Source organism: Trachypithecus francoisi, unplaced genomic scaffold (assembly GCF_009764315.1).
Source record: "Trachypithecus francoisi isolate TF-2019V2 unplaced genomic scaffold, Tfra_2.0 Lachesis_group12, whole genome shotgun sequence".
Taxonomy (NCBI): domain Eukaryota; kingdom Metazoa; phylum Chordata; class Mammalia; order Primates; family Cercopithecidae; genus Trachypithecus; species Trachypithecus francoisi.
The window spans coordinates 12995670-13015791 of NW_022681457.1; the positions used below are offsets into that span (position 1 = coordinate 12995670).

General features: G+C 48.2%; 1 protein-coding gene across 3 annotated transcripts; it reads right to left on the reverse strand.

The window, feature by feature from the left end:
- Nucleotides 1-847: 847 nt before the first annotated feature.
- Nucleotides 848-11933, reverse strand: ZNF671 (zinc finger protein 671). Of its 3 annotated transcripts, none has more exons than XM_033224648.1 (4): nt 11215-11916; nt 4637-4763; nt 3743-3865; nt 848-2794 (listed from the first exon to the last, which is right to left on the reverse strand). In XM_033224648.1, exons 2-4 carry the CDS (start codon nt 4668-4670, stop codon nt 1584-1586), a joined length of 1368 nt encoding a protein of 455 aa, XP_033080539.1. In that variant the 5' UTR covers nt 4671-4763; nt 11215-11916; the 3' UTR covers nt 848-1583. The 3 variants fall into 3 exon arrangements, with proteins under 3 accessions (XP_033080539.1, XP_033080540.1, XP_033080538.1); XM_033224649.1 differs by lacking the exon at nt 11215-11916 and adding an exon at nt 6508-6636; XM_033224647.1 differs by having other exon boundaries at nt 852-2794; nt 11689-11933.
- Nucleotides 11934-20122: the final 8189 nt, after the last annotated feature.

Sequence of the window (20122 nt, forward strand, 5' to 3'; positions counted from 1 at the left end):
GGCACATCCTAGGCCGGGCGTGGTGGCTCATGACTGTAATCCAGGACTTGTGGGAGGCCGAGGCAGGCAGATCACCTGAGGTCAGGAGTTTGAGACCAGCCTGAACAATATGGAGAAACCCCGTCTCTACTAAAAATACAAAATTAGCCAGGCATAAGTGATGCATGCCTGTAATCCCAGCTATTCAGGAGGCTGAGGCAGGACAATCACTTGAACCCAGGAGGTGGAGATTGCAGTGAGCCAAGATCGTGCCACTGCACTCCAGCCTAGGCAACAAGCGAAACTCCATCTCAAAAAAAAAAAAAAGGAAAAAGAAAAAGTGGCACATCCTTTGTAGTGTGCTGCAATCTCCTCAACTCCCTATTAAGTCTCACCCAGTGTTTCTATACCAATTGTAATTACCACCTGGCTCCTAGAGGTCCTCCACACAAGGACACCTGCCTATTAAATTCTGAACACAGACTCCTTGACAAGCAGCAGCGACCAGCTTCCCGCTAAGTGCTTGGAAATATGGAACACTGGATGGGAACCAGTGACCAAACTCATGCTCCCAGGTGCTCTAGAAGTTGTTACAGCTGATCTCTCTTCATGGTTACCTCCAAACCCATAGTAAAACTGGCATCCAGGTCACATGATTTGTCTCACAAAGCCCTGCAGTCTGTCTTAGAAGGCCTTGAACAGCAACGCAAATTAGGTCAAAGCTGTCATCAGAGCTGTTCTCTGCCATACTGGTTCTCTGCTCTAAGGGACAGAAAACAAGGACTCCCACAAAAGCTGTTAACTTGTTCATGCTGAGAAGACAACTGTTTCCTCAACAGACTCCAAACAATAAACAGAACCCACAACATTAATTGTGGCTTAAAGAACAGGCCTTTATTATAATGAGCAATGTGAAGCTGGCAGTTCCAGAGCTGGGTGACTTGGAGATTGGATATATCCATAATGAGCATCATATGAAACCAAACCATCAACGCAGGTAGGCCTCTGCAGGCTATCTGCAGAATCCTTTTGTGTCCTCTTGAACAAAGCTGATTATTTCCATGCCATTTACATCAAAAGAGAGAAAATTAAGACCCCTAGTGGGCTGTGAGACCACTTACAATCCTTTTAGGGACTGGGGAGAGAAGAGAGGTCTGCCTGTCATAAGCATGCTGGGGTAAATGGTAAACGCAGTATGATTCTGCCAAATGGTAGGGGCAGATGGCTCCTGCCCCAGCAAAGGCCAATAGCCATTTGAAAAGTGCAACACAGCTGTTGAAAGCATCTCACATACTTGGTGCTCACAGGGAATCTCCCCAGTGGGAATGTCCGTATCTATGAAGTTTCACTTCTGACTGATGGTTCCCTCACAATGGCTGCTCCCAGAGTTCCGCTCTAGGGTGAGCTGTTAGGCTGAACAGAGACAGCACATTGCTTGGACTGCTAAGTCCTGTGTCTGGTGTGAAATTTCCAGTGGCGGGTAAGGTTCAGCCTCCATGGAAAGGCTTTCCTGTATCTGCTGCACTCATTAACTACTGCTAGTTCCCCACCATAGAGTAAGTTGGGGGCATTGGCCTAAGAGTTTCCCCACATTTGCTACACTCTTAAAGCTTTTCTCCAGCGTGAACCCTCTGGTGCAGAACAAGTGTCTGTTTCCGGATGAACTCTCTCCCGCACTCACTACACACATAAGGCCTTTCCCCAGTGTGGACTTTCCAGTGCCGGATGAGGTTGGGTCTTTGAGTGAAGGCTTTCCCACACTTGCTGCACTCGTAAGGCTTTTCTCCAGAGTGAACTTTCTGGTGTTGAATGAGTTTAGAGATGCAGCTGAAAGCTTTACCACATCTGCTACACTCGTAATCACTGCTGTGAATTCTCCAGTGTACATTAAGGTGGGAGCTTTGGCTAAAGGCCTTCCCACATTCACTGCACTCATAAGGCCTTTCTCCAGTGTGAGTTCGTTGGTGCAGAACAAGTGTGTGTTTCCGACTGAATTCTTTCCCACATTCACTGCATACATAAGGCCTGGCTCCTGTGTGAACTTCCTGGTGTCGAATGAGATTAGACTTACTGCTAAAGAATTTCCCACATCTGCCACACTGATAGAGTCTTTCACCTGTGTGAACTCGCCTGTGCTCAATCAGGCCAGAGATTTGTCTAAAGAATTTCCCACATTCGCTGCACTTATATGGCCTTTCTCCAGTGTGAACTGTCTGGTGTTTAAAGAGGTCGTAGCTTTGGCTGAAGAATTTCCCACATTCGCTACACTCATAAGGCCTTTCTCCAGTGTGGATTTTCTGATGCCGAGCAAGTGTGTCTTTGCGGGTGAAGGCTTTCCCACATTCACCACACTTGTGATACCTCTGTCCCATGCAAAAGCCACTCACAAGCTTAGTGCTCTTGTGGGGCTTCATCCTGCTGTGAGAGGCCTGATGCTGAACAAGGCCAGATGTGGCTGAAAAGTCTCTCCCACTTTTCCCACATGTGAGGGTCTTCTCTGGCACATGGACTCTGCAGCTTTTCACGGAGTCTCTGCTCTCCTTCCTTAGGAAGAGTTTCCCTTCATTGGGCTGGTTCTGGTCAAAGTCTGTACTGAACCAGAATTGCTTTCCACACGCCCCGCACAAGTATGGTTTCTGCCTGGCTTTTCCCCCATGGTACTTAGCTGGGTATAAGGTATCTTTCAATATTGGGCCACATATGTCACATGGGTAAGTCTGCAGCTCTGCCATGAGAGTCCTCCCCTGTGACACTCCTGCTACAGAAATGCTCTGCTCAGAAGATACCTCCTCATCCTCCACTCCATACCAACAACCTGAAGACACAGAAATGCTGATTAAATACATGTTTACGGGTGGGAAGGGGCGACCCCATCATATATGTGCGTTTGACACACCCAGGAGTAAGTTCATGAAACTGTTTTCAGGATGAGAAGCATGGTCAGAGTGAGGAAGGAATGGCTTTGAGGTAGTGAGCCTCTGGAGGTCATACCATGGGGGAGGGCCAATGAAGGGCCAGGATGTAAGAATGAAACCAAATAGGCTGGCCATGGTGGCTCATGCCTGTAATCCCAGCACTTTGAGAGGCCGAGGTGGGTGGATCACAAGGTCAGGAGATCGAGACCATCCTGGCTAACACGGTGAAGCTGCGTCTCTACTAAAAATACACACACACACACAAAAATTAGCCGGGCATGGTGGCGGGCACCTGTAGTCCCAGCTACTCGGGAGGCTGAGGCCAGGAGAATGGCGTGAACTCAGGAGGAGGAGCTTGCAGTGAGTGGAGGTCACCCCACTGCACTCCAGCCTTTGCCACAGAGCTAGACTCCGTCTCAAAAAAAAAAAAAAAAAAAAAAAAAAAGAATGGAAGGAAACAAATGGCTTCCAGTAGGGCCTTGACTGTTAGTGACTCGTGAGTGCTATGAAAAATGTATCCAGTTCCAGGAAAATCCAACTACAAGTGAGCAGTTGGTGTTCAAAGACTAAGAATATATGCACATCTTGTAAACATTAATAGCAGGTCAATATTGCCAAAAAATGCAGACAGAATAGTGGGAAAACATGGGTGTAAGGTGAAGGCCAGTGGTGAGGATGGCAAGGGGCTAGCAAACTAGAAATGATATGTCTTCGTGTCAACAACAGGGAAGGACAGATAGAAACGCTGTGTGGCCACTGGCCCTGGAAACAAACACTGACATGAACAGTTAACGTTGACAGTTCTGAAACCAGTTTTGACATCATGCCCTTCCCCGATATCCACTCACCACGTCTAAGTCCCCTCCGGGCCTCTCTTTCTGTGGCTGAAGTCATATCCACCTGGTCATACACCCAGGGCTCTTCTGTTTGCTCTAGTTTAATGACTGCACATGATCTAGAAAATGCAGTTCCTAAGAGAAAGTCAGAACAGGTGAGCAGGCAGCACAGGTCCATGGCAACCCACCCTATGATGGACTACAGGTAAGAAAAATAACCTGGGAGGAGTTGTGCAGGAATAGACCAAAGGTAAGTGACTATGTAAGTGCCTATAACTCCTGACAAAGGCCCTAGAAAATGTCACCCGGGCTGGGCGCAGTGGCTCACGCCTGTAATCCAACACTTTCAGAGGTCAAATCAGGGGATTACTTGAGCTCAGGAGTTCAAGACCAGCCTGGGCAACATGGCAAATCCCCATCTCTACAAAAAAATTAGCTGGGCGTGGTGGTGCGTACCTGTAGTCCCAACTATTCAGGAGGCTGAGGTGAGAGGATGGCTTGAGCCTGGGAGGTAGAGGTTGCAATGAGCTGAGATCGTGCCACTGCACTCCAGCTTGGGCAACAGGTCCAAACCCTGACTCAAAAAAAAAAAAAGAAAAAAAAAGAAAAAGAAAATGTCACCTGGAGAAAGGGGGCAGAACCTTGGGCACAGAGGCATCATAATTTTGGACAGAGTCACCAGTACAGAAAGTGAACAGGCCTAGTGAGATCCACTGGGCAAACCACAAGTCTCATGACCCCAAACCCTTGGCTGCATGGCTTCAGGACTGCTCAGCAAGTAGGAAGGACACTCCATACAGCTTAGCCCTGGCACCCTGAGCACCTGCTCCAGGAAACTGGTGAAGGAAGCAGTGCTCATGATCCAACCATGGGAAGAACAGAAGGAGAAAAGCATGAGGACCTTACCTAGTGAGGCTAAAAGTGCAAAGTTCTCCAGCATCACATCATGGTATAAAAGTCTCTGAGCATCATCAAGAAGCTCCCATTCTTCCCGAGAGAAGCATACAAACACATCCTCAAAGACCACACAGCCCTGCAACAAAAGGGACAGGAAGGGTCATAAAAAGTCTCCTGACCCATAATCCCCAGTCTACCTACCCACAACATCCTAACTGACCTCCCAGGTTCCCAAGTCAGAGATACCAGGTACTGGTACCCCTGCTTCTCACTCTCTCCTGATTACCCCAGAAATCACTGTGTCAGCCCACCGCAACAACAGGCAGGCTGACAGATAAATGCCATTTACACTCTGAGCCAGCCAACTCCCCTGGGGTACCCAAGAGCACAAATCCCAGGTATGAACCTAGGCTCATTTTTCTCAGTTAAGCCCCAAGTCACAGGACCATCAGCTCACACTTCCTCCACTCACACATATCACTCTCTGGACTACATCTCCCTCACATCCCAGCTTTCCCACCACCCTACTGGCCCACCCTATCTCCCTGGACTCCCCAATGTCACTCTACACATAGCATTAAGAGTGCTTGCCGGCCGGGCGCGGTGGCTCAAGCCTGTAATCCCAGCACTTTGGGAGGCCGAGACGGGCGGATCACGAGGTCAGGAGATTGAGAACATCCTGGCTAACACGGTGAAACCCCGTCTCTACTAAAATATACAAAAAATTAGCCGGGCGAGATGGCGGGCGCCTGTAGTCCCAGCTACTCGGGAGGCTGAGGCGAGAGAATGGCGTAAACCCGGGAGGCGGAGCTTGCAGTGAGCTGAGATCCGGCCACTGCACTCCAGCCTGGGCGACAGAGCGAGACTCCGTCTCAAAAAAAAAAAAAAGAGTGCTTGCCAAGGGTGGATCACAAGATCAAACCCTGTCTCTACTTAAAAAAAAAAAAAAAATTAGCTGGGCATGGTGGTGTGTGCCTATAGTCCCAGCTACTTGAGAGACTGAGGCAGGAAAACTGATTGAACCTGGGAGGCAGAGGCTGCAGTGAGCCGAGATCATGCTACTATACTTCAGTCTGGTGACAGCGAGACTCCATCTCAAAAAAAAAAAAAAAAATGCTTGCCAACAATCAGTATCCCATCTTGCCCCAAACCACCAATGGCCCCATTGCCAAAGAAAGCCCTATTGTTGCTCTGAAAGCCTCCCAATCTGGCCTTGTTCCTTTTTTCAATCACAGGCACCTCAAACCACATGAAGATCTTGGGTATCCTCAATCCTCTTCCATTTCTTTGTTGCACATTGTACCACTGCTTGATATGGACTGGATGTGTATCCCCTACAAATCTCATGTTGAAATGCAACCCCTAGTGCTGGAGGCCCAGGGAAGCCAAAAGACTGGACACCCCTGATTAAAGTGAGAGATGTGTAACTACTCCTTTAACTTGAACTCTTAGAGCCCCCTGTAGTGTTATTAACTGATCTGATTTCAATATTGCTGTGCGTCAGGGAATAGGAACACTTGAAGAGAGGGAGAAGGATGGGGATCAACTGGTCAGTGAGGCAGTCAGAAGACACACAATATTTAACAATTAAGCCTGCCCGTCTCGTATAAGTGTGGCTCGTGGTGCCACATGATGGCCCATAACAATTACAATAGTAACACCAAAGATCACTGATCACAGATCACAACAAGAGGTATAATAAGGATGAAAATGTTTGAAATATTGCAAGAATTGCCAATGTATGACTTCAAGGATGTCACAAACCTTCAACTTGTAAAAACACAGTATCTGCAAAGTGTGATAGAGTGAAGCACAGTAAGACAAGGTACGCCAGTATAGGGAATGTGAGCAGAAACATTTTCTGTGTTAGAATCACTTACCTTAGAGTAAACCTTTGGTAAGAACTTGCTGGCAGGGCATGGTGGCTAACACTTGTAATCCCAGCACTCTGGGAGACCGGCCTGGCCAACATAGCGAAACCCTGTCTCTACTCAAAATACAAAAATTATTGTACACCCGCCAGGGCGTGGTAGCAGGTGCCTGTCATCCCAGCTACTCGGGAGGCTGAGGTAAGAAAATCATTTGAACCTAGGAGGCGAAGGTTGGGAGTGAGTTGAGATCACACCATTGCACTCCAGCCTGGGCAACAAAAGCAAAACTCCGTCTCAAAAAAAAAAAAAACCAGAACTTGCTGTGAGGCAGCGGCCCGCAATGAGCCTGTCTTTCTTGGGAAATGTATTTAGTCAAAAGAGCTAATGGACGGTCAGGCACGGTGGCTCACAACAGTAATCCCAGCACTTTGGGAGGCCGAGGTGGCCAGATCACTTGAGGTCAGGAGTTCGAGACCAGCCTGGCCAATATGGTGAAACCTCATCTCTACTAAAAATATAAAAATTAGCTGGGCATGGTGGCACGCACCTGTAATTCCAGCGACTCCAGAGGCTGAGAATAGCTTGAACAGGAGGCAGAGGTTGCAGTAAGCTGAAATCGCACTGCTACACTTCAGCCTGGGTGACAGAATGAGACTCTGCCTGAAAACAAAAAAACGGTTCTAAAGGAGGTTGAGACAATCTATTGCATGGCATTTAAGGTATTTTGAGGCTTTGGCAACACTGAGTGAAGCAGGCTCATTCCCTGCACTGAAGGAACTTATCAGTGTGTGTTTCTCTTACTTCAGGTGGTTCAAAAGTGAGAGTGAGAGAGGAGATGTCAGCAACATGGTGGAATACGAAGCTCCCGACTCTTTCCACCCACGGACAGATGAAATACATGCCTATTTACAGACTATTCCCTCTGAAAGTGAGAAACTAGTTGGAAGACACCTGATCACCAGGCAACTGAGAAAACATCTGTCTTAAACAGGTAAGAAAAGCTGAGGAACACTCAACCATGGACCTCACCGTGGGCACTGTTCATACAACGGAGAAAGGAATCCCCAACACACACCTTCTCCTGTGAAGAGGATGGTGTGGACCTCACATATAGTTCCTAACTCTAAGGTTATCCATGATTCGGCTCTTAATTCACCAACTCTAGAGAGCTAAGGGGAGGAGACATCAGCACCTATGTACTACTCATAGGGAATAAAGACACTGGAAGTGCTAATGTGCCTATATTGAACTACTGCTTTTTTCCTGTGGTCTCTACAGACCACAGTCCACACAAGTGTCCCAACTTGTAATTCTCCTCTCCGAAGAACTGCACTCTAAACCTCCTGGCTCTGTGAACAGAGGAGACTGGAATACACATCTTTCTAGATCACAGAAAAAAGTTTGGCCGTTTGCTGGGCGCGGTGGCTCACACCTGTAATCCCAGCACTTTGGGAGGCCGAGGCAGGCAGATCACCTGTGGTCGGGAGATCAAGACCATCCTGGTTAACGTGGTGAAACCCCATCTCTATTAAAAATACAAAAAATTAACTGGGCATGATGGCACGTGCCTGTAATCCCAGCTACTTGGGAGGCTGAGGCAGGAGAATCGCTTGAACCTGGGAGACAGAGGTTGCAGTGAGCCGAGACGGTGCCATTGCACTCCAGCCTAGGCAACAAGAACGAAACTCCACCTCAAAAAACAAAAAAGTGGCAGTTTGATATGGGCACTCAAGCACTTCCAGGGTCTACATGCCCTATAAGTAGTGCAGAGAAGGGGCTTTAAAAAAACAGCCCTTGTTTCTCCACAAAAGAGGTTTATGCCATGCATAGAGTGCTCCATCTTTTACAGCTACCTCCTGAAGGGCTCCATCCTAAACCTCTTACCTCTGAGAGCAGAAGGAACTAGGCAAGTCTTCCTGGATCACAGAACAAATAGGCAGAATTAAATGGGCATGAAAATATTTCTAGGAGCTACACCTCCTTGGAGCACTGCAAAAAAGGGGCAGGAATGCGCACCTCCAGTTTACTCTCCAGATGGGGCTTACAGCACACACTTCTAGTGGCTACTTAACAGTCTGGCTTCTACCAAACTTATATCAGGGAGCTGACAGACCAAATAAAACAGCCAGAGCCGGCCGGTCGCAGCAGCTCACGCCTGTAGTCCCAGCACTTTGGGAGGCTGAGGAGGGGGGATCACGAGGTCAGGAGATCGAGACCATCCTGGAGAACACGGTGAAACCCCGTCTCTAGTAAAAATACAAAAAAAATTAGCATGGCGTGGTGGCGGGTGCCTGTAGTCCTAGCTACTTGGGAGGCTGAGGCAGGAGAATGGCATGAGCCCAGGAGGCTGAGGTTGCAGTGAGCCGAGATTGCGCCACTACACTCCAGCCTGGGCGACAGAGCGAGACTGCATCTCAAACAAAAACAAACAAACAAAAATAGCCAGAGCCAAAGCATGGCACTTCATGAGGCTTCCATATAGCTCAATGATAAAATCCAGGCCTACTCATTCTTCCTTTGGCCATGCACTGAGTATCACAAGTTCTATAACTCCCACCCAAGAGACTGTCTCCTTAAAAACTACTCTGGAAGTCAATGGGGCTTTGCATTCCTGAGTGGCCCTAAACTACAGAAAATAAAAAGGTGGATATACAGTGAGTCTACACCCAGAGGCTATCTCCTGAGAATCAGAGGATGCTGTCCAAACATGACTTTAGGCATTTAGTCCTCTAACTAACTTAATGCAGGCAGCGGGAGATAAATACCCATGCTCAGTTGCATCATGAAAACAAGAAACCGGAACACATTCAACACCCTCAACACATCCCAGCGACATCAAGAGAGTCTGGTTCCTACCTTTCTGGCCTCAGGATAATGACAGAATGTAGTATATCTTAAGTTCCAGAGAGTTACCAAAAACAGAGACAGCATTCTGGACAAATACAAAGATTAGAGAAGCACCTTAAATCTTTGGCCAGATGGATTGGTGAGATCCTTCTACTACACTTGGCAAGACTGGGAGAGGTAGTGAACTTTTTTTTTTTTGAAATGGGGTCTCAGCTGAGTGTGGTGGCTCACGCCTGTGATCCCAGCACTTTGAGAGGCTGAGGCGGGTGGATCTCCTGAGGTCAGGAGTTCAAGACCACCCTGGCCAACATCATGAAAACCCGTCTCTACTAAAAACAAAAACAAATTAACCAGGCGTGGTTGCAGATGCCTGTAATTCCAGCTACTCACGAGGCAGAGACAGGAGAACTGCCTGAACCCGGGCGGCAGAGGTTGCAGTGAGCCAAGATCGTGCCACTGCACTCTAGCCTGGGCAATATGGTGAAACCCCGTCTCTACTAAAAATGCAAAAATTAGCTGGGTGTGGTGGCAGGCACCTGTAATCCCAGCTACTCAGGAGGCTAAGGTAGAATTGCTTGAACCAGGAGACGGCGGTTGCAGTGAGCCAAGACTGCGCCACTGCACTCCAGCCTGGGTGACAAGGGTGAGACTCCATGTCAAAAAAAAAAAAACCCTGGCCAAGGCATGGTGACTCACTCCTGTAATCCCAGCACTTTGGGAGGCCAAGGGGAGTGGATCACCTGAGGTCAGGAGTTTGAGACCAGCCTGGCCAACATGGTGAAACTCCATCTCTACTAAAATACAAAAATTAGCTGGGCATGGTGATGCATGCCTGTAATCCCAGCTACTGGGAAAACTGAGGCAGGAGAATCACTTGAATCCAGGAGGCGGAGGCTGCAGTGAGCCGAGATCGCACCACTGCACCCCAGCCTGGGTGACAGAGGGAGACTCCATCTCAAAAAACAAACAAATAAATAAATAAAACTTAAAGCCAAGTGCAGTGGCTCACACCTGTAATCCCAACCCTTTGGAAGGCTGGGGTCGGTGGATCAGTTGAGGTCAGGAGTTCAAGACCACCTGGGCCAACATGGCAAATGTCCCCCTCCCCATGTCTCTACTATAAATACTAAAATTAGCCAGGGGTGGTTGCGGGCTCCTGTAATCTCAGCTACTCAGGAGGCTGAGGCAGGAGAATCTCTTGAACCTGGGAGGTAGAGGTTGCAACCACTGCATCCCACCCTGGGTGACAGAGTGAGACTTGGTCTCAAAAAAAATAAAAATAATAAACGAAAACTAAAAGAAAACACACAAAATGAGGGTGAGATAATCAGATAGTAGCAAATTTATAGCACACCACACATCGCTGCCATCCCAGGCCAAACTCCTGATACCCTACAGCTCTCTCCTTCTACAAACACTGAAAAGAACCCTTTCAAATGCCAGGACCCTTCTCTTCTTGGGGGAGACTCAAGAATGCCCACTCCCTTATCCCTGTCCTCCAGTCCCAACCTTCTCATCTCTTACCCCAGAGATCATCTGAAATAACATACTTAAGACTGCCTCACTTAAATCTGACCTCCTGGCCTTGACCTAGTCCAGACCACTCCCTTTACCCCAAAGACATTTTAAGCCCAGTTCCTTCCCCACAATTTCACACCTTCCTCTCTAGTTGCCTAAGTGAGGACGCCTCCATTCTGAGACATATCAGAGTCACCATTCCAAAATTCAAACGTTCATGGAAAAACACAACAAAAACACCTTGCTCTTTCATGCCTTACTTTCAATCATAGCTGCACATGCTGGAGCAGAAAATCCTGCTGGTTTCATATTTAAAACCTACCCAGAATATGATCACTTCTACCTACTCACCTGCCATTACTCTCGGTACATCCACCACCAAAGCATTCCTGGAATCCACTGCAGCCGTCTCCTTACCGGTCTCCTCGTATCCATCCTCACAGTCCCCACCCCGAACTAATGTTCTCCCCTGAGCAAATTTCGAGACACTTAAAATCCCAGCGTCCTTCTATTGAAAACCCTCAGGTAATCTCAACGCCCTCAGAATGAAGGGACAGCTTCTCAGCCTGCCATTCCAGGCACAGTTCCTCCAACTCTGCTCCCTGTTGATGAGAACACTGTCTCCCAAATGTCTGGGGATCAGCAGCACCCCCGAGCCTTTACCTGCCACGTCCCCTCTGCCCGTTAACTCTCCCACACCCACCCACACCGAGATAGGACCCCGCCCAAGAGTGCGTCGCTGTCCTGGGACACAGGGGCTGCAGGAACTTTACGATTCGGAGTCGGAGAAAGAGTGGCTGATGGCCGGGAGGATGCAGCACCCACCCGCGCGGAGTCCGTTAGCTCCGCCACAGGACCGTGGGCGCGGACAGCTGCCGGGAGCGGCAGGCGTCTCGATCGGGGACGCAGGTATGCCCATCCCTGTAGAGCTTCGGACGCGTCTCGGGACGCTGGGGACAACATCTCCGCGCTTTCCCAATACCTCCACCTGCGGTCCACCCAAGCGTTACAGAGACCCAGCCAGATGCAGCCTGACAGAAACAAACAAAATGTCCGTTAGGAGGAGGAGCCGGAAGTCCCGCCCACGCACCGTCCGCACGCACTGAAACATCCCTCTCTTGGGCCATTACTGGATATGCAACCTATAGGTTTGTGGGTAGTGTAGTTCCCACTGAGCCATCCTTCAAGGCGGAGGATTCTCGGCCTGGGACGAGGGCCAAGGTGTTTGGCGAAAGCAACCCGAGTTTCAAAGGACTGGCAGGACTTCCGTCCCTTTTTTTTTTTTTTTTGAGGCGCAGTCTCGCTCTGTCTCCCAGGCTGCAGTGCAGTGGCGGGATCTCGGTTCACTGCAACCTCCGCCTCCTGGGTTCAAGCGATTTTCCTGCCTCGCCCTCCTGAGTAGCTGGGACTACAGGGGCCCGCCACCACGCCCGGCTAATTTTAGTACTTTTAGTAGAGACGGAATTTCACCACATTGGCCAGGCTGTACTCCTGACCTTGTGATCTGCCTGCTTTGGCTTCCTAAAGTGCTGGGGTTACGGGAGTGAGCCACGGTGTCGGGCCCGACTTCCGTCCTCTTAAAAGGCCTGGACCTAGACTCCCCGGAGTGTAGTCTGCACTGATCGCAGAAATGTGGAGACATTTCAGATGTTCCCCAAAGCTGCAAAACTAAATAGACAAACCACAGCACAATGTCTCTTTGCCTACACTCATAGCTAGGAGCTAATAACTATTGTTGCTTTGCAAGTACGTGTGCACTCAAGCTTTACAGGAACTTTTGTGAGCTTCAGTTTGGTCAGAGAGGGAAGAGAAAATACTCCAAACAAGGCCTTGCAGTGGAAGAAGGAAGAGGGATGATGTGGAGTCTCCCTGAAACCAGTGGACAGATTTCCTCAGAAAACTCTTTCTGCCTAGGTAATCAGTGAGTGTATCCACTTCTGCAAAACACAGTGCAATTACCATTTAACCTGTCATTGTAGGTACGGTGTCTGTATTAGGAGGTGAGATTATCCCTGGGGGGAAAAAATCCTGAAAGCTATTAATAATGATTCTGTAGTTATTTGAAGATAATGAAAGACATTAATCTGAGGAATTATCTGTGATAGATGGACAAAGTTAAGATCTCAGTAAAGTTTGAGCCTGAATACTGAAGTATGAAAAGTGAAAGAATGAAGTTAAGAACGTGGTTGTGTTGGGATCTTGACCACACTTTGTCCACAGAATGTGACCCTTTTTTCCTGAAAATGCTGAGCAATTGTGAAGTTGTGCTGTCTTGATAATTCACTTAAAATATACATCCAAGAAACACCTACAAGCTCTGAGTAGGTGCTTTTCAGATGTATTAGTAGTGTGAGAGACATCACTAATAAAGTTTCCAAGATTCTATACATACAGGACATGTCCTGCATATAATGATTTTTGTCCTGCATCACCTTTTGACTTTGTCACAATACCCTAAATGATCCGTGCTCAGCTTTTTTTTTTTTTTTCAATAAACTAATACAATTTAGCAGTTAGGGCTATTTTTCCATCACAGGAACTGGCTCTTAACTCATTTAAATGGCAACATTAACTGAAAATCATACCTCCATGAATAGAGACCTAAAGAGTATCTATGACAGGGGTCCCAAAATCCCAGGCTGCAGAATGGTACTGGTCCATGACCTGTTAGGAACCGGGCAGCACAGCAGGAGGTGAGTGCTGGCAAGCAAGCATTACCACCTACGCTCCGTCTCCTATCAGATCAGGGTGGCATTAGATTATCTTAGGAGCACAAGCCCTATTGTAAACTGTGCATGTGAGGGATCTAGATTGCATATCCCTTATGAGAATCTAATTAATTCCCACCTCCACCCCTTCACCCTGCGTCCCCGTCTATGAAAAAATTGTCTTCCATGAAACTGGCCCCTGGTGCCAAAAAGGTTGGGGACCACTGGTCTATGGTGTCTCTGCAGGTTTGGCTAAAGGAAGACCAATAGGTGGCACTTAGAATTTAAAGTTCTTATTTTTTTCAAATTCAAGAATGGAAAAGACTGTTGTTTTGACAAAGTTCTAAACAACTAACTCCAATTAATTTGAGATAATTATGGATCAATACACATGCTCTGAAAAATCAGCCTATCTGTGACAGCCTCACTCAGGTATCACACCTTTGAAAGGTAGCAGACAAATCACACTACCAAGCTTCTGAAAATCAACCAATGACACAACCCAGTCCAGAAAGACAACCACCACTGCACTCTAGCCTGGGCAACAGAGTGAGACTCAGTCTCAAAAAAAAAAAAAAGAAAAGAAAAGAAAAACCCTACAATGAGATATCATCTCACATCAGTTAAAATGACTCATATCCAAAAGACAGGCTATAACAAATGCTGGTGAAGATGTGGAGAAAAGGAAACCCTCATGCTCTGTTGTTGGGAATGTAAATTAATACAACATTATGGATAACAGTTTGGAGGTTCCTCAAAAAACTAAAAATAGAGCTACCATATGATCCAGCAATTCCACTACTTGATATATACCCAAAAGAAAGGAAATTTGAATATCAAGGAGGTATCTGCACTCCCATGTTTGTTGCAGCATCATTCACAGTAGCCAAGATTTGGTAGCAACCTAAGTGTCCATCAACTGATGAATGGATACAGAAAATGTGGTACATATACACAATAGAATACTATTCAGCCATGAAAAGCAATGAGATCCTCCAGTTATTTGCAACAACGAGGATGGAACTGGAGGTCATTATGTTAAGTGAAATAAGCCAGGCACAGAAACAAAACAAAACAAACCAAAAACAAACATTGCATGCTCTCACTTATTTGTGGGATATAAAAATCGAAAGAGCTGGGCACAGTAACTCACGCCTGTAATCACAGCGCTTTGGGAAGCTGAGGTGGGTGGATCACAAGGTCAGGAGTTCCAGACCAGCCTGGCCAACATGGTGAAACCCCTTTCTACTAAAAATACAAAAAATTAGCTGGGTGTGGTGGTGCTCGCCTGTAATCCCAGCTACTCAGGAGGCTGAGGTAAGAGAATCACTTGAACCCAGGAGGTAAAGGTGGGGTGAACCTAGACTGCACCACTGCACACCAGCCTGGGCAATAGAGGGAGACCCCGTCTCAAAAAAAAAAAAAAAAAAAAAGAAATCAAAACAATTGACATCATGGAAATAGAGAGTAGAAGATAGTTTACCAGGGGCTAGAAAGGGTAGAGTATAGGGTAAGGATGATTAATAAGTATTAAAGAATTAAATCGTTAGAAAGAATGAATGAGATCTACTATCTGATACCACACAAGAGTGACTATGGTCAATAATTTAATTGCACATTTTAAAATAATTAAAAGAGTATAATTGGATTGTTTGTAACACCAAGGATAAATGCTTCCGGGGATGGAGACCCAATTTTTCATGACATAATTATTCATTGCATGCCCGTATCAAAACAGCTCATGTGCGCCATAAATACATACACCTACTATGTACCCACAAAAATTTTAAATTACATTTTTTTGAAAAAGAAGAATGAAATCATCTGCAAGTCTGGCTGCTGAAACTGCCAGCTGTAATGTAAACCAGGTTTACGTAACAGCTGCTGACAAAACCTCCTGCAACTCTAAGAATACTTTTTACTCGTTGCTGTCACTTACCAATAAAAACTTGCCAGCACCAGGCGCGGTGGCTCAAGCCTGTAATCCCAGCACTTTGGGAGGCCGAGACGGGCGGATCACAAGGTCAGGAGATCGAGACCATCCTGGCTAACACGGTGAAACCCTGTCTCTACTAAAAAAAAACATACAAAAAATTAGCCTGGCGAGGTGGCGGCGCTTGTAGTCCCAGCTACTCGGGAGGCTGAGGCAGGAGAATGGCGTAAACTCGGGAGGCGGAGCTTGCAGTGAGCTGGGATCCGGTCACTGCACTCCAGCCTGGGCGACAGAGCGAGACTCCGTTTTTTAAAAAACAAAAAACAAAAAACAAAAAAAAACTTGCCAGCTCCACAAGACGTTAGTAGTGCCAATGACGTGTGTGTGTGTGTGTGATGGAGTCTCACTCTGTTGTCCAGGCTGGAGTGCAGTGGTGCGATCTCTGCTCACTGCAAACTCCGCCTCCCAGGTTCACGCCATTCTCCTGCCTCAGCCTCTGGAGTAGGTGGGACTACAGGCGCCGGCCACCACACCCGGTTAACTTTTTTGTATTTTTAGTAGAGACGGGGTTTCACCGTGTTAGCCAGGATGGTCGAAATCTCCTGACCTCGAGATCCGCCCGCCTTGGCCTCCCAAAATGGCACCTCTCCCACTCACTCTTTCTCTTGCTCCCTTTTCAGCCATGTGAGATGCCTGCTCCCCCTTCTCCTTTTTTTTTTTTTTTTTTTTTTTGATATGGAGTCTCACTCTGTCACCCAGGCTGGAGTGTAGTGGCGCAATGTCCGCTCACTGCAACTTCCGGCTCCCAGATTCAAGCAGTTCTCTGCCTCAGCCTCCCGAGTAGCTGGGATGACAGGCGTGGGCCACCACACCCAGCTAATTTTTGTATTTTTAGTAGAGACGGGGTTTCACTGCCTTGGTCAGGCTGGTCTTGAACTCCTGACCTCGTGATCCACACGCCTCAGCCTCCCAAACTGCTGGGATTACAGGCGTGAGCCACCGCGCCCGGCCTCCCCCTTCTCCTAAAGCCAGGATTGTAAGCCTCCTGAGGCCTCAACAGAAGCAGATGCGAGGTCTATCCTTCCTTTACAGCCTCCAGAACTATGAGTCAATTAAACCTATTTTCTTGTAAATTACCCAGGTTCAGGTATTTCTTTTAGCAACGCAAGAATGCTTAATACACTGACTCTCATGCTTTAGAATGCATGCATTTGAATTCAATAGAATGATTATTAGCTTCTGCTAACTGTAGAGGAATTTTGTGTCTGAATGATCTGTTTATTTGAATTTGTAGCCTCTGGGAGCATGCTCAGTTCCAGACCCTGAAATACTATGTCTCCTAATAATTGGGTAATGAGTGCAGAAATCTGAGTCTTGCCCACTTGAAAAGGTGCGAATCCCCTGCTCGGCCTTTGGACGTGGGGAGTCATTTCCCAGCGTCCCTCGCGGTGGCGCCTAGCCTTTCCTCCAGAATCCGGTGAGAGGCCCCGCCCCGCGGTTTGTGGATCCGGGAGAACTGTATTTCCCAGAATGGCCTGCGCTGGCGGCGTTTCCGTGTACGCAGCGTAACAGCTGAGGCGGGATTTTCGGCGTCCTCTTTGAGGCCGGCAGTTTGGCCTCCCTCTGGCTCATTCACTCTATCCGCGGTTCCCGAGCGCTGCGGCGGAACCCTAGAGACGGGACGGAGAAGGATCGTTGTCCTCGCTGCACAGTGGCGGGGCTGAGGCTCGGTGCCGCCCCGAGTGACCCGGCCAACCCTGGGATAGGGACCGCCAAGCCTGGGGCTCCCTTGTGCCCAGAGTCCGATGGAGGCGGCCGCGCTGAGGGCCCAGGCTCAGGTGAGCGCTGCGGCCTCCTGGTCTCCCCCGCCCTCCCCACCCACATCCTAAAGCCCCGAGTGAGAGGGGCCCGCTCGCATCCCTGCAGTCCAGGCCACATAGTTGGGAACAGTGAGGCGATGGTGCTAGGGTCCCTATTTGGTATACCTGGTGTGGTGGGGAAGGGGCAGAGCGCGAGAAACACAGGGAACCGCACGTGCAAAGGCTTGGAGGCACGATTGAGCTGGGAGGATTGGGGAACCTGGACTCCTCCTCTTTGTCCTGTGAGGACCTGTATGAGGCAGAGTTAAGCCTGGAATAGCAGAGTAACGGTTGTACCTTTGGTGTAAGGATTCTAGAAGCCGTGGAGCTTTCGAACAAAAGGAAGGCACAGTCTACGTTAGGATTTTAAGTTTTCCAAGGGCTGTTCAGGACTAGTGGGAGTGATGAGGGAGGGCACTGAAGCGCTGGGTGTTTGAACCTTTGTTCAAGGTCACACAGCTGGTAAGAAGAGACACTGAGCACTGAGGCCCGGTGGGTAGGCATGCAACTAGAAGTCATCTGGTTCCAGGGCTAGGCAAAGACACAGGTAGGCATGAGCTCATTTAACCCCACTTGGACACATTCTTATAAGGCCTGCCTCTTCTCACAGGTTCCTGTGGCTGCAGAAGCTCTTACGGAACCAATACAGATGAATGGAAGGTGTCTCAGTCCCTCACTGGTCTCAACCCCCACCCACATGTTCTGAAGAACTCTTAAGTGCTATTCCCCAGGTCTTTGGGTCTGAGAACACTGGGGAAACCCCAAACCGGGGTCCTAAGCTCATGTCAGATTTTCATATAGAGGTGTTCACATTTTTTCTCAACCAGTGCAAACAGGTGTGGAGGATTACACCAGGAAACAAGACATGCATGATTTGTTTTTTCTAAGACCACCAGAGCGGGCACAAAAGAACCAGTGAATAAGCAAGGGTAGGAGCAAAACTGCAAGTTTATTTTGGTCACCTAAGGTGTGGGGAAGAGGTCTGTCGGCCTCCGGCAAAGAAGGCTGACAGAGTCCCCCGGTGGGGCTCTCGGACGGAGTTCCTGCAGTCCTGACATCCCGACAGGAGTGGAGGACTGAGGAAGGCTGCGCGTGGCTTCCGTCCGGAGCGGCTTTTCTAGGAGTGGGAGGGCAATAGGCGGGGCACGGGCGTGTGGGGGGGGGGCGTTCTGCAGGTGCGACCAGGTAAATCTTGGTCTCTTTGAATTGACGTCACCTGGCGCATGCCCGGTTGGTCTGCACCCTCCCTGGGCGCTGGCTGCATTTTCGTGGGCGCGGGAAGGGAAAAGTTGGTGAAGAACCCGGAAGTGCACCATCTTGCCTCCGTTAGTCCAAACAATGCAAATGCTTAGAAGTGAAACTGCATTGGGATCAGTATAGCATGCTTGCCTGAAAATTAAAATTGCTATTCTGGAGGTTTGGGTCAGGAGAGGGAGAGGAGAGGGAGATCTTAACAGACTCCCTCTGGCGGCAGAATGGAGAACAGAGGGGGATGGAGGGAGGTCCCAGGAAGATTGAGGTATAGGCTACTGCCATAATCCAGGTGAAGGTTAATGGACCAGAGTGTTGGTTTAGGAAAAGTAGTTAGATTCTGAATACATGTTTGAAAAGGGTACTACTAGGTTTTCTAATTTGTACAGTGAAGTGGTAAAACAGGATTCAGGGATGACCCCAGAGTTTTCAGTCTTAGCAACTATAGGGAAGGAAGTTCCATCATCTGTGATGGAGAATATTGTGGTACGCCTATATTCATGGGGGACTTCAGGAGCTTTGTGCGGCCATAGTAAGAGTCTTAGGTGTTTCATCCACTGAGTAGAGGTATGAAGAGGGCAGCTGTACATACAAGTCTGAAAATCTCGGGAGTTCACAATAGAGACATCCATAATGTGATTACTCTGTGGACTGAGGTGCGTGAACTGTGGTCATTTAGGAGGAGCAATCTTCAAGATAATGGTGAAGCTATAGAGGAACAGGAACAGAAGAGCGGGGGATGTGGGCTGGATCTCTTACTTCGGTACCTGGGTGATGGAATTAGGCTTCACAGATACAGATGAGGCACATAAGTGACCATGCAGGGGAAATGGATTGGCAGCATAGTTTGACAGGTGGCATAGAGGAAGAATGGGCATGGGATGGATCAGAGGCAAAAGAGAGAGGTATTGAGAGAAGATGACATTCAGGCCAAAGCTGATGCTTATTCACTGCTTTATAGATGCACTTGGATTTTGTAATGACTTCAGTAGGGCCTGAGGTCACACGCATATGTGGTCATCTCTGAGAGTCAGTAGTCTTCCGGTGGGTGACTAGTGCAGTTGGACTTTTAATAAGTGTTAGGTGGATAGAGGAAGGTTGTGACTGGTGAGAGGTTGGCAAGTGCAACACAGAAATAGAATAGGGCCATGGGTATCTGAAGGAACATGTGGTTCTGTGTGGCAAAGTCTCAGATAAGGAGTAGAGCCAGCCTGGGAGCAGTGGTTTACAGCTGTAATCACAGGACTTTGAGAGGCCATTGCAGGTGGATCATGAGGTCAGGAGTTCGAGACCAGCCTGACCGATGTACTGAAACCCTGTCGCTACTAAAAATACAAAAATTAGCCAGGCATGGTGGTGCATGCCTGTAGTCCCAACTGCTTGGGGAGGCTGAGGCAGGAGAATTGTTTGCACCCCGGAGGCAGAGGTTGCAGTGAGCTGTGTTCACATTGCTGCACTCCAGCCTGGGCAACAGAGCAAGACTGGACCTCAAAAAAAAAAAAAAAATC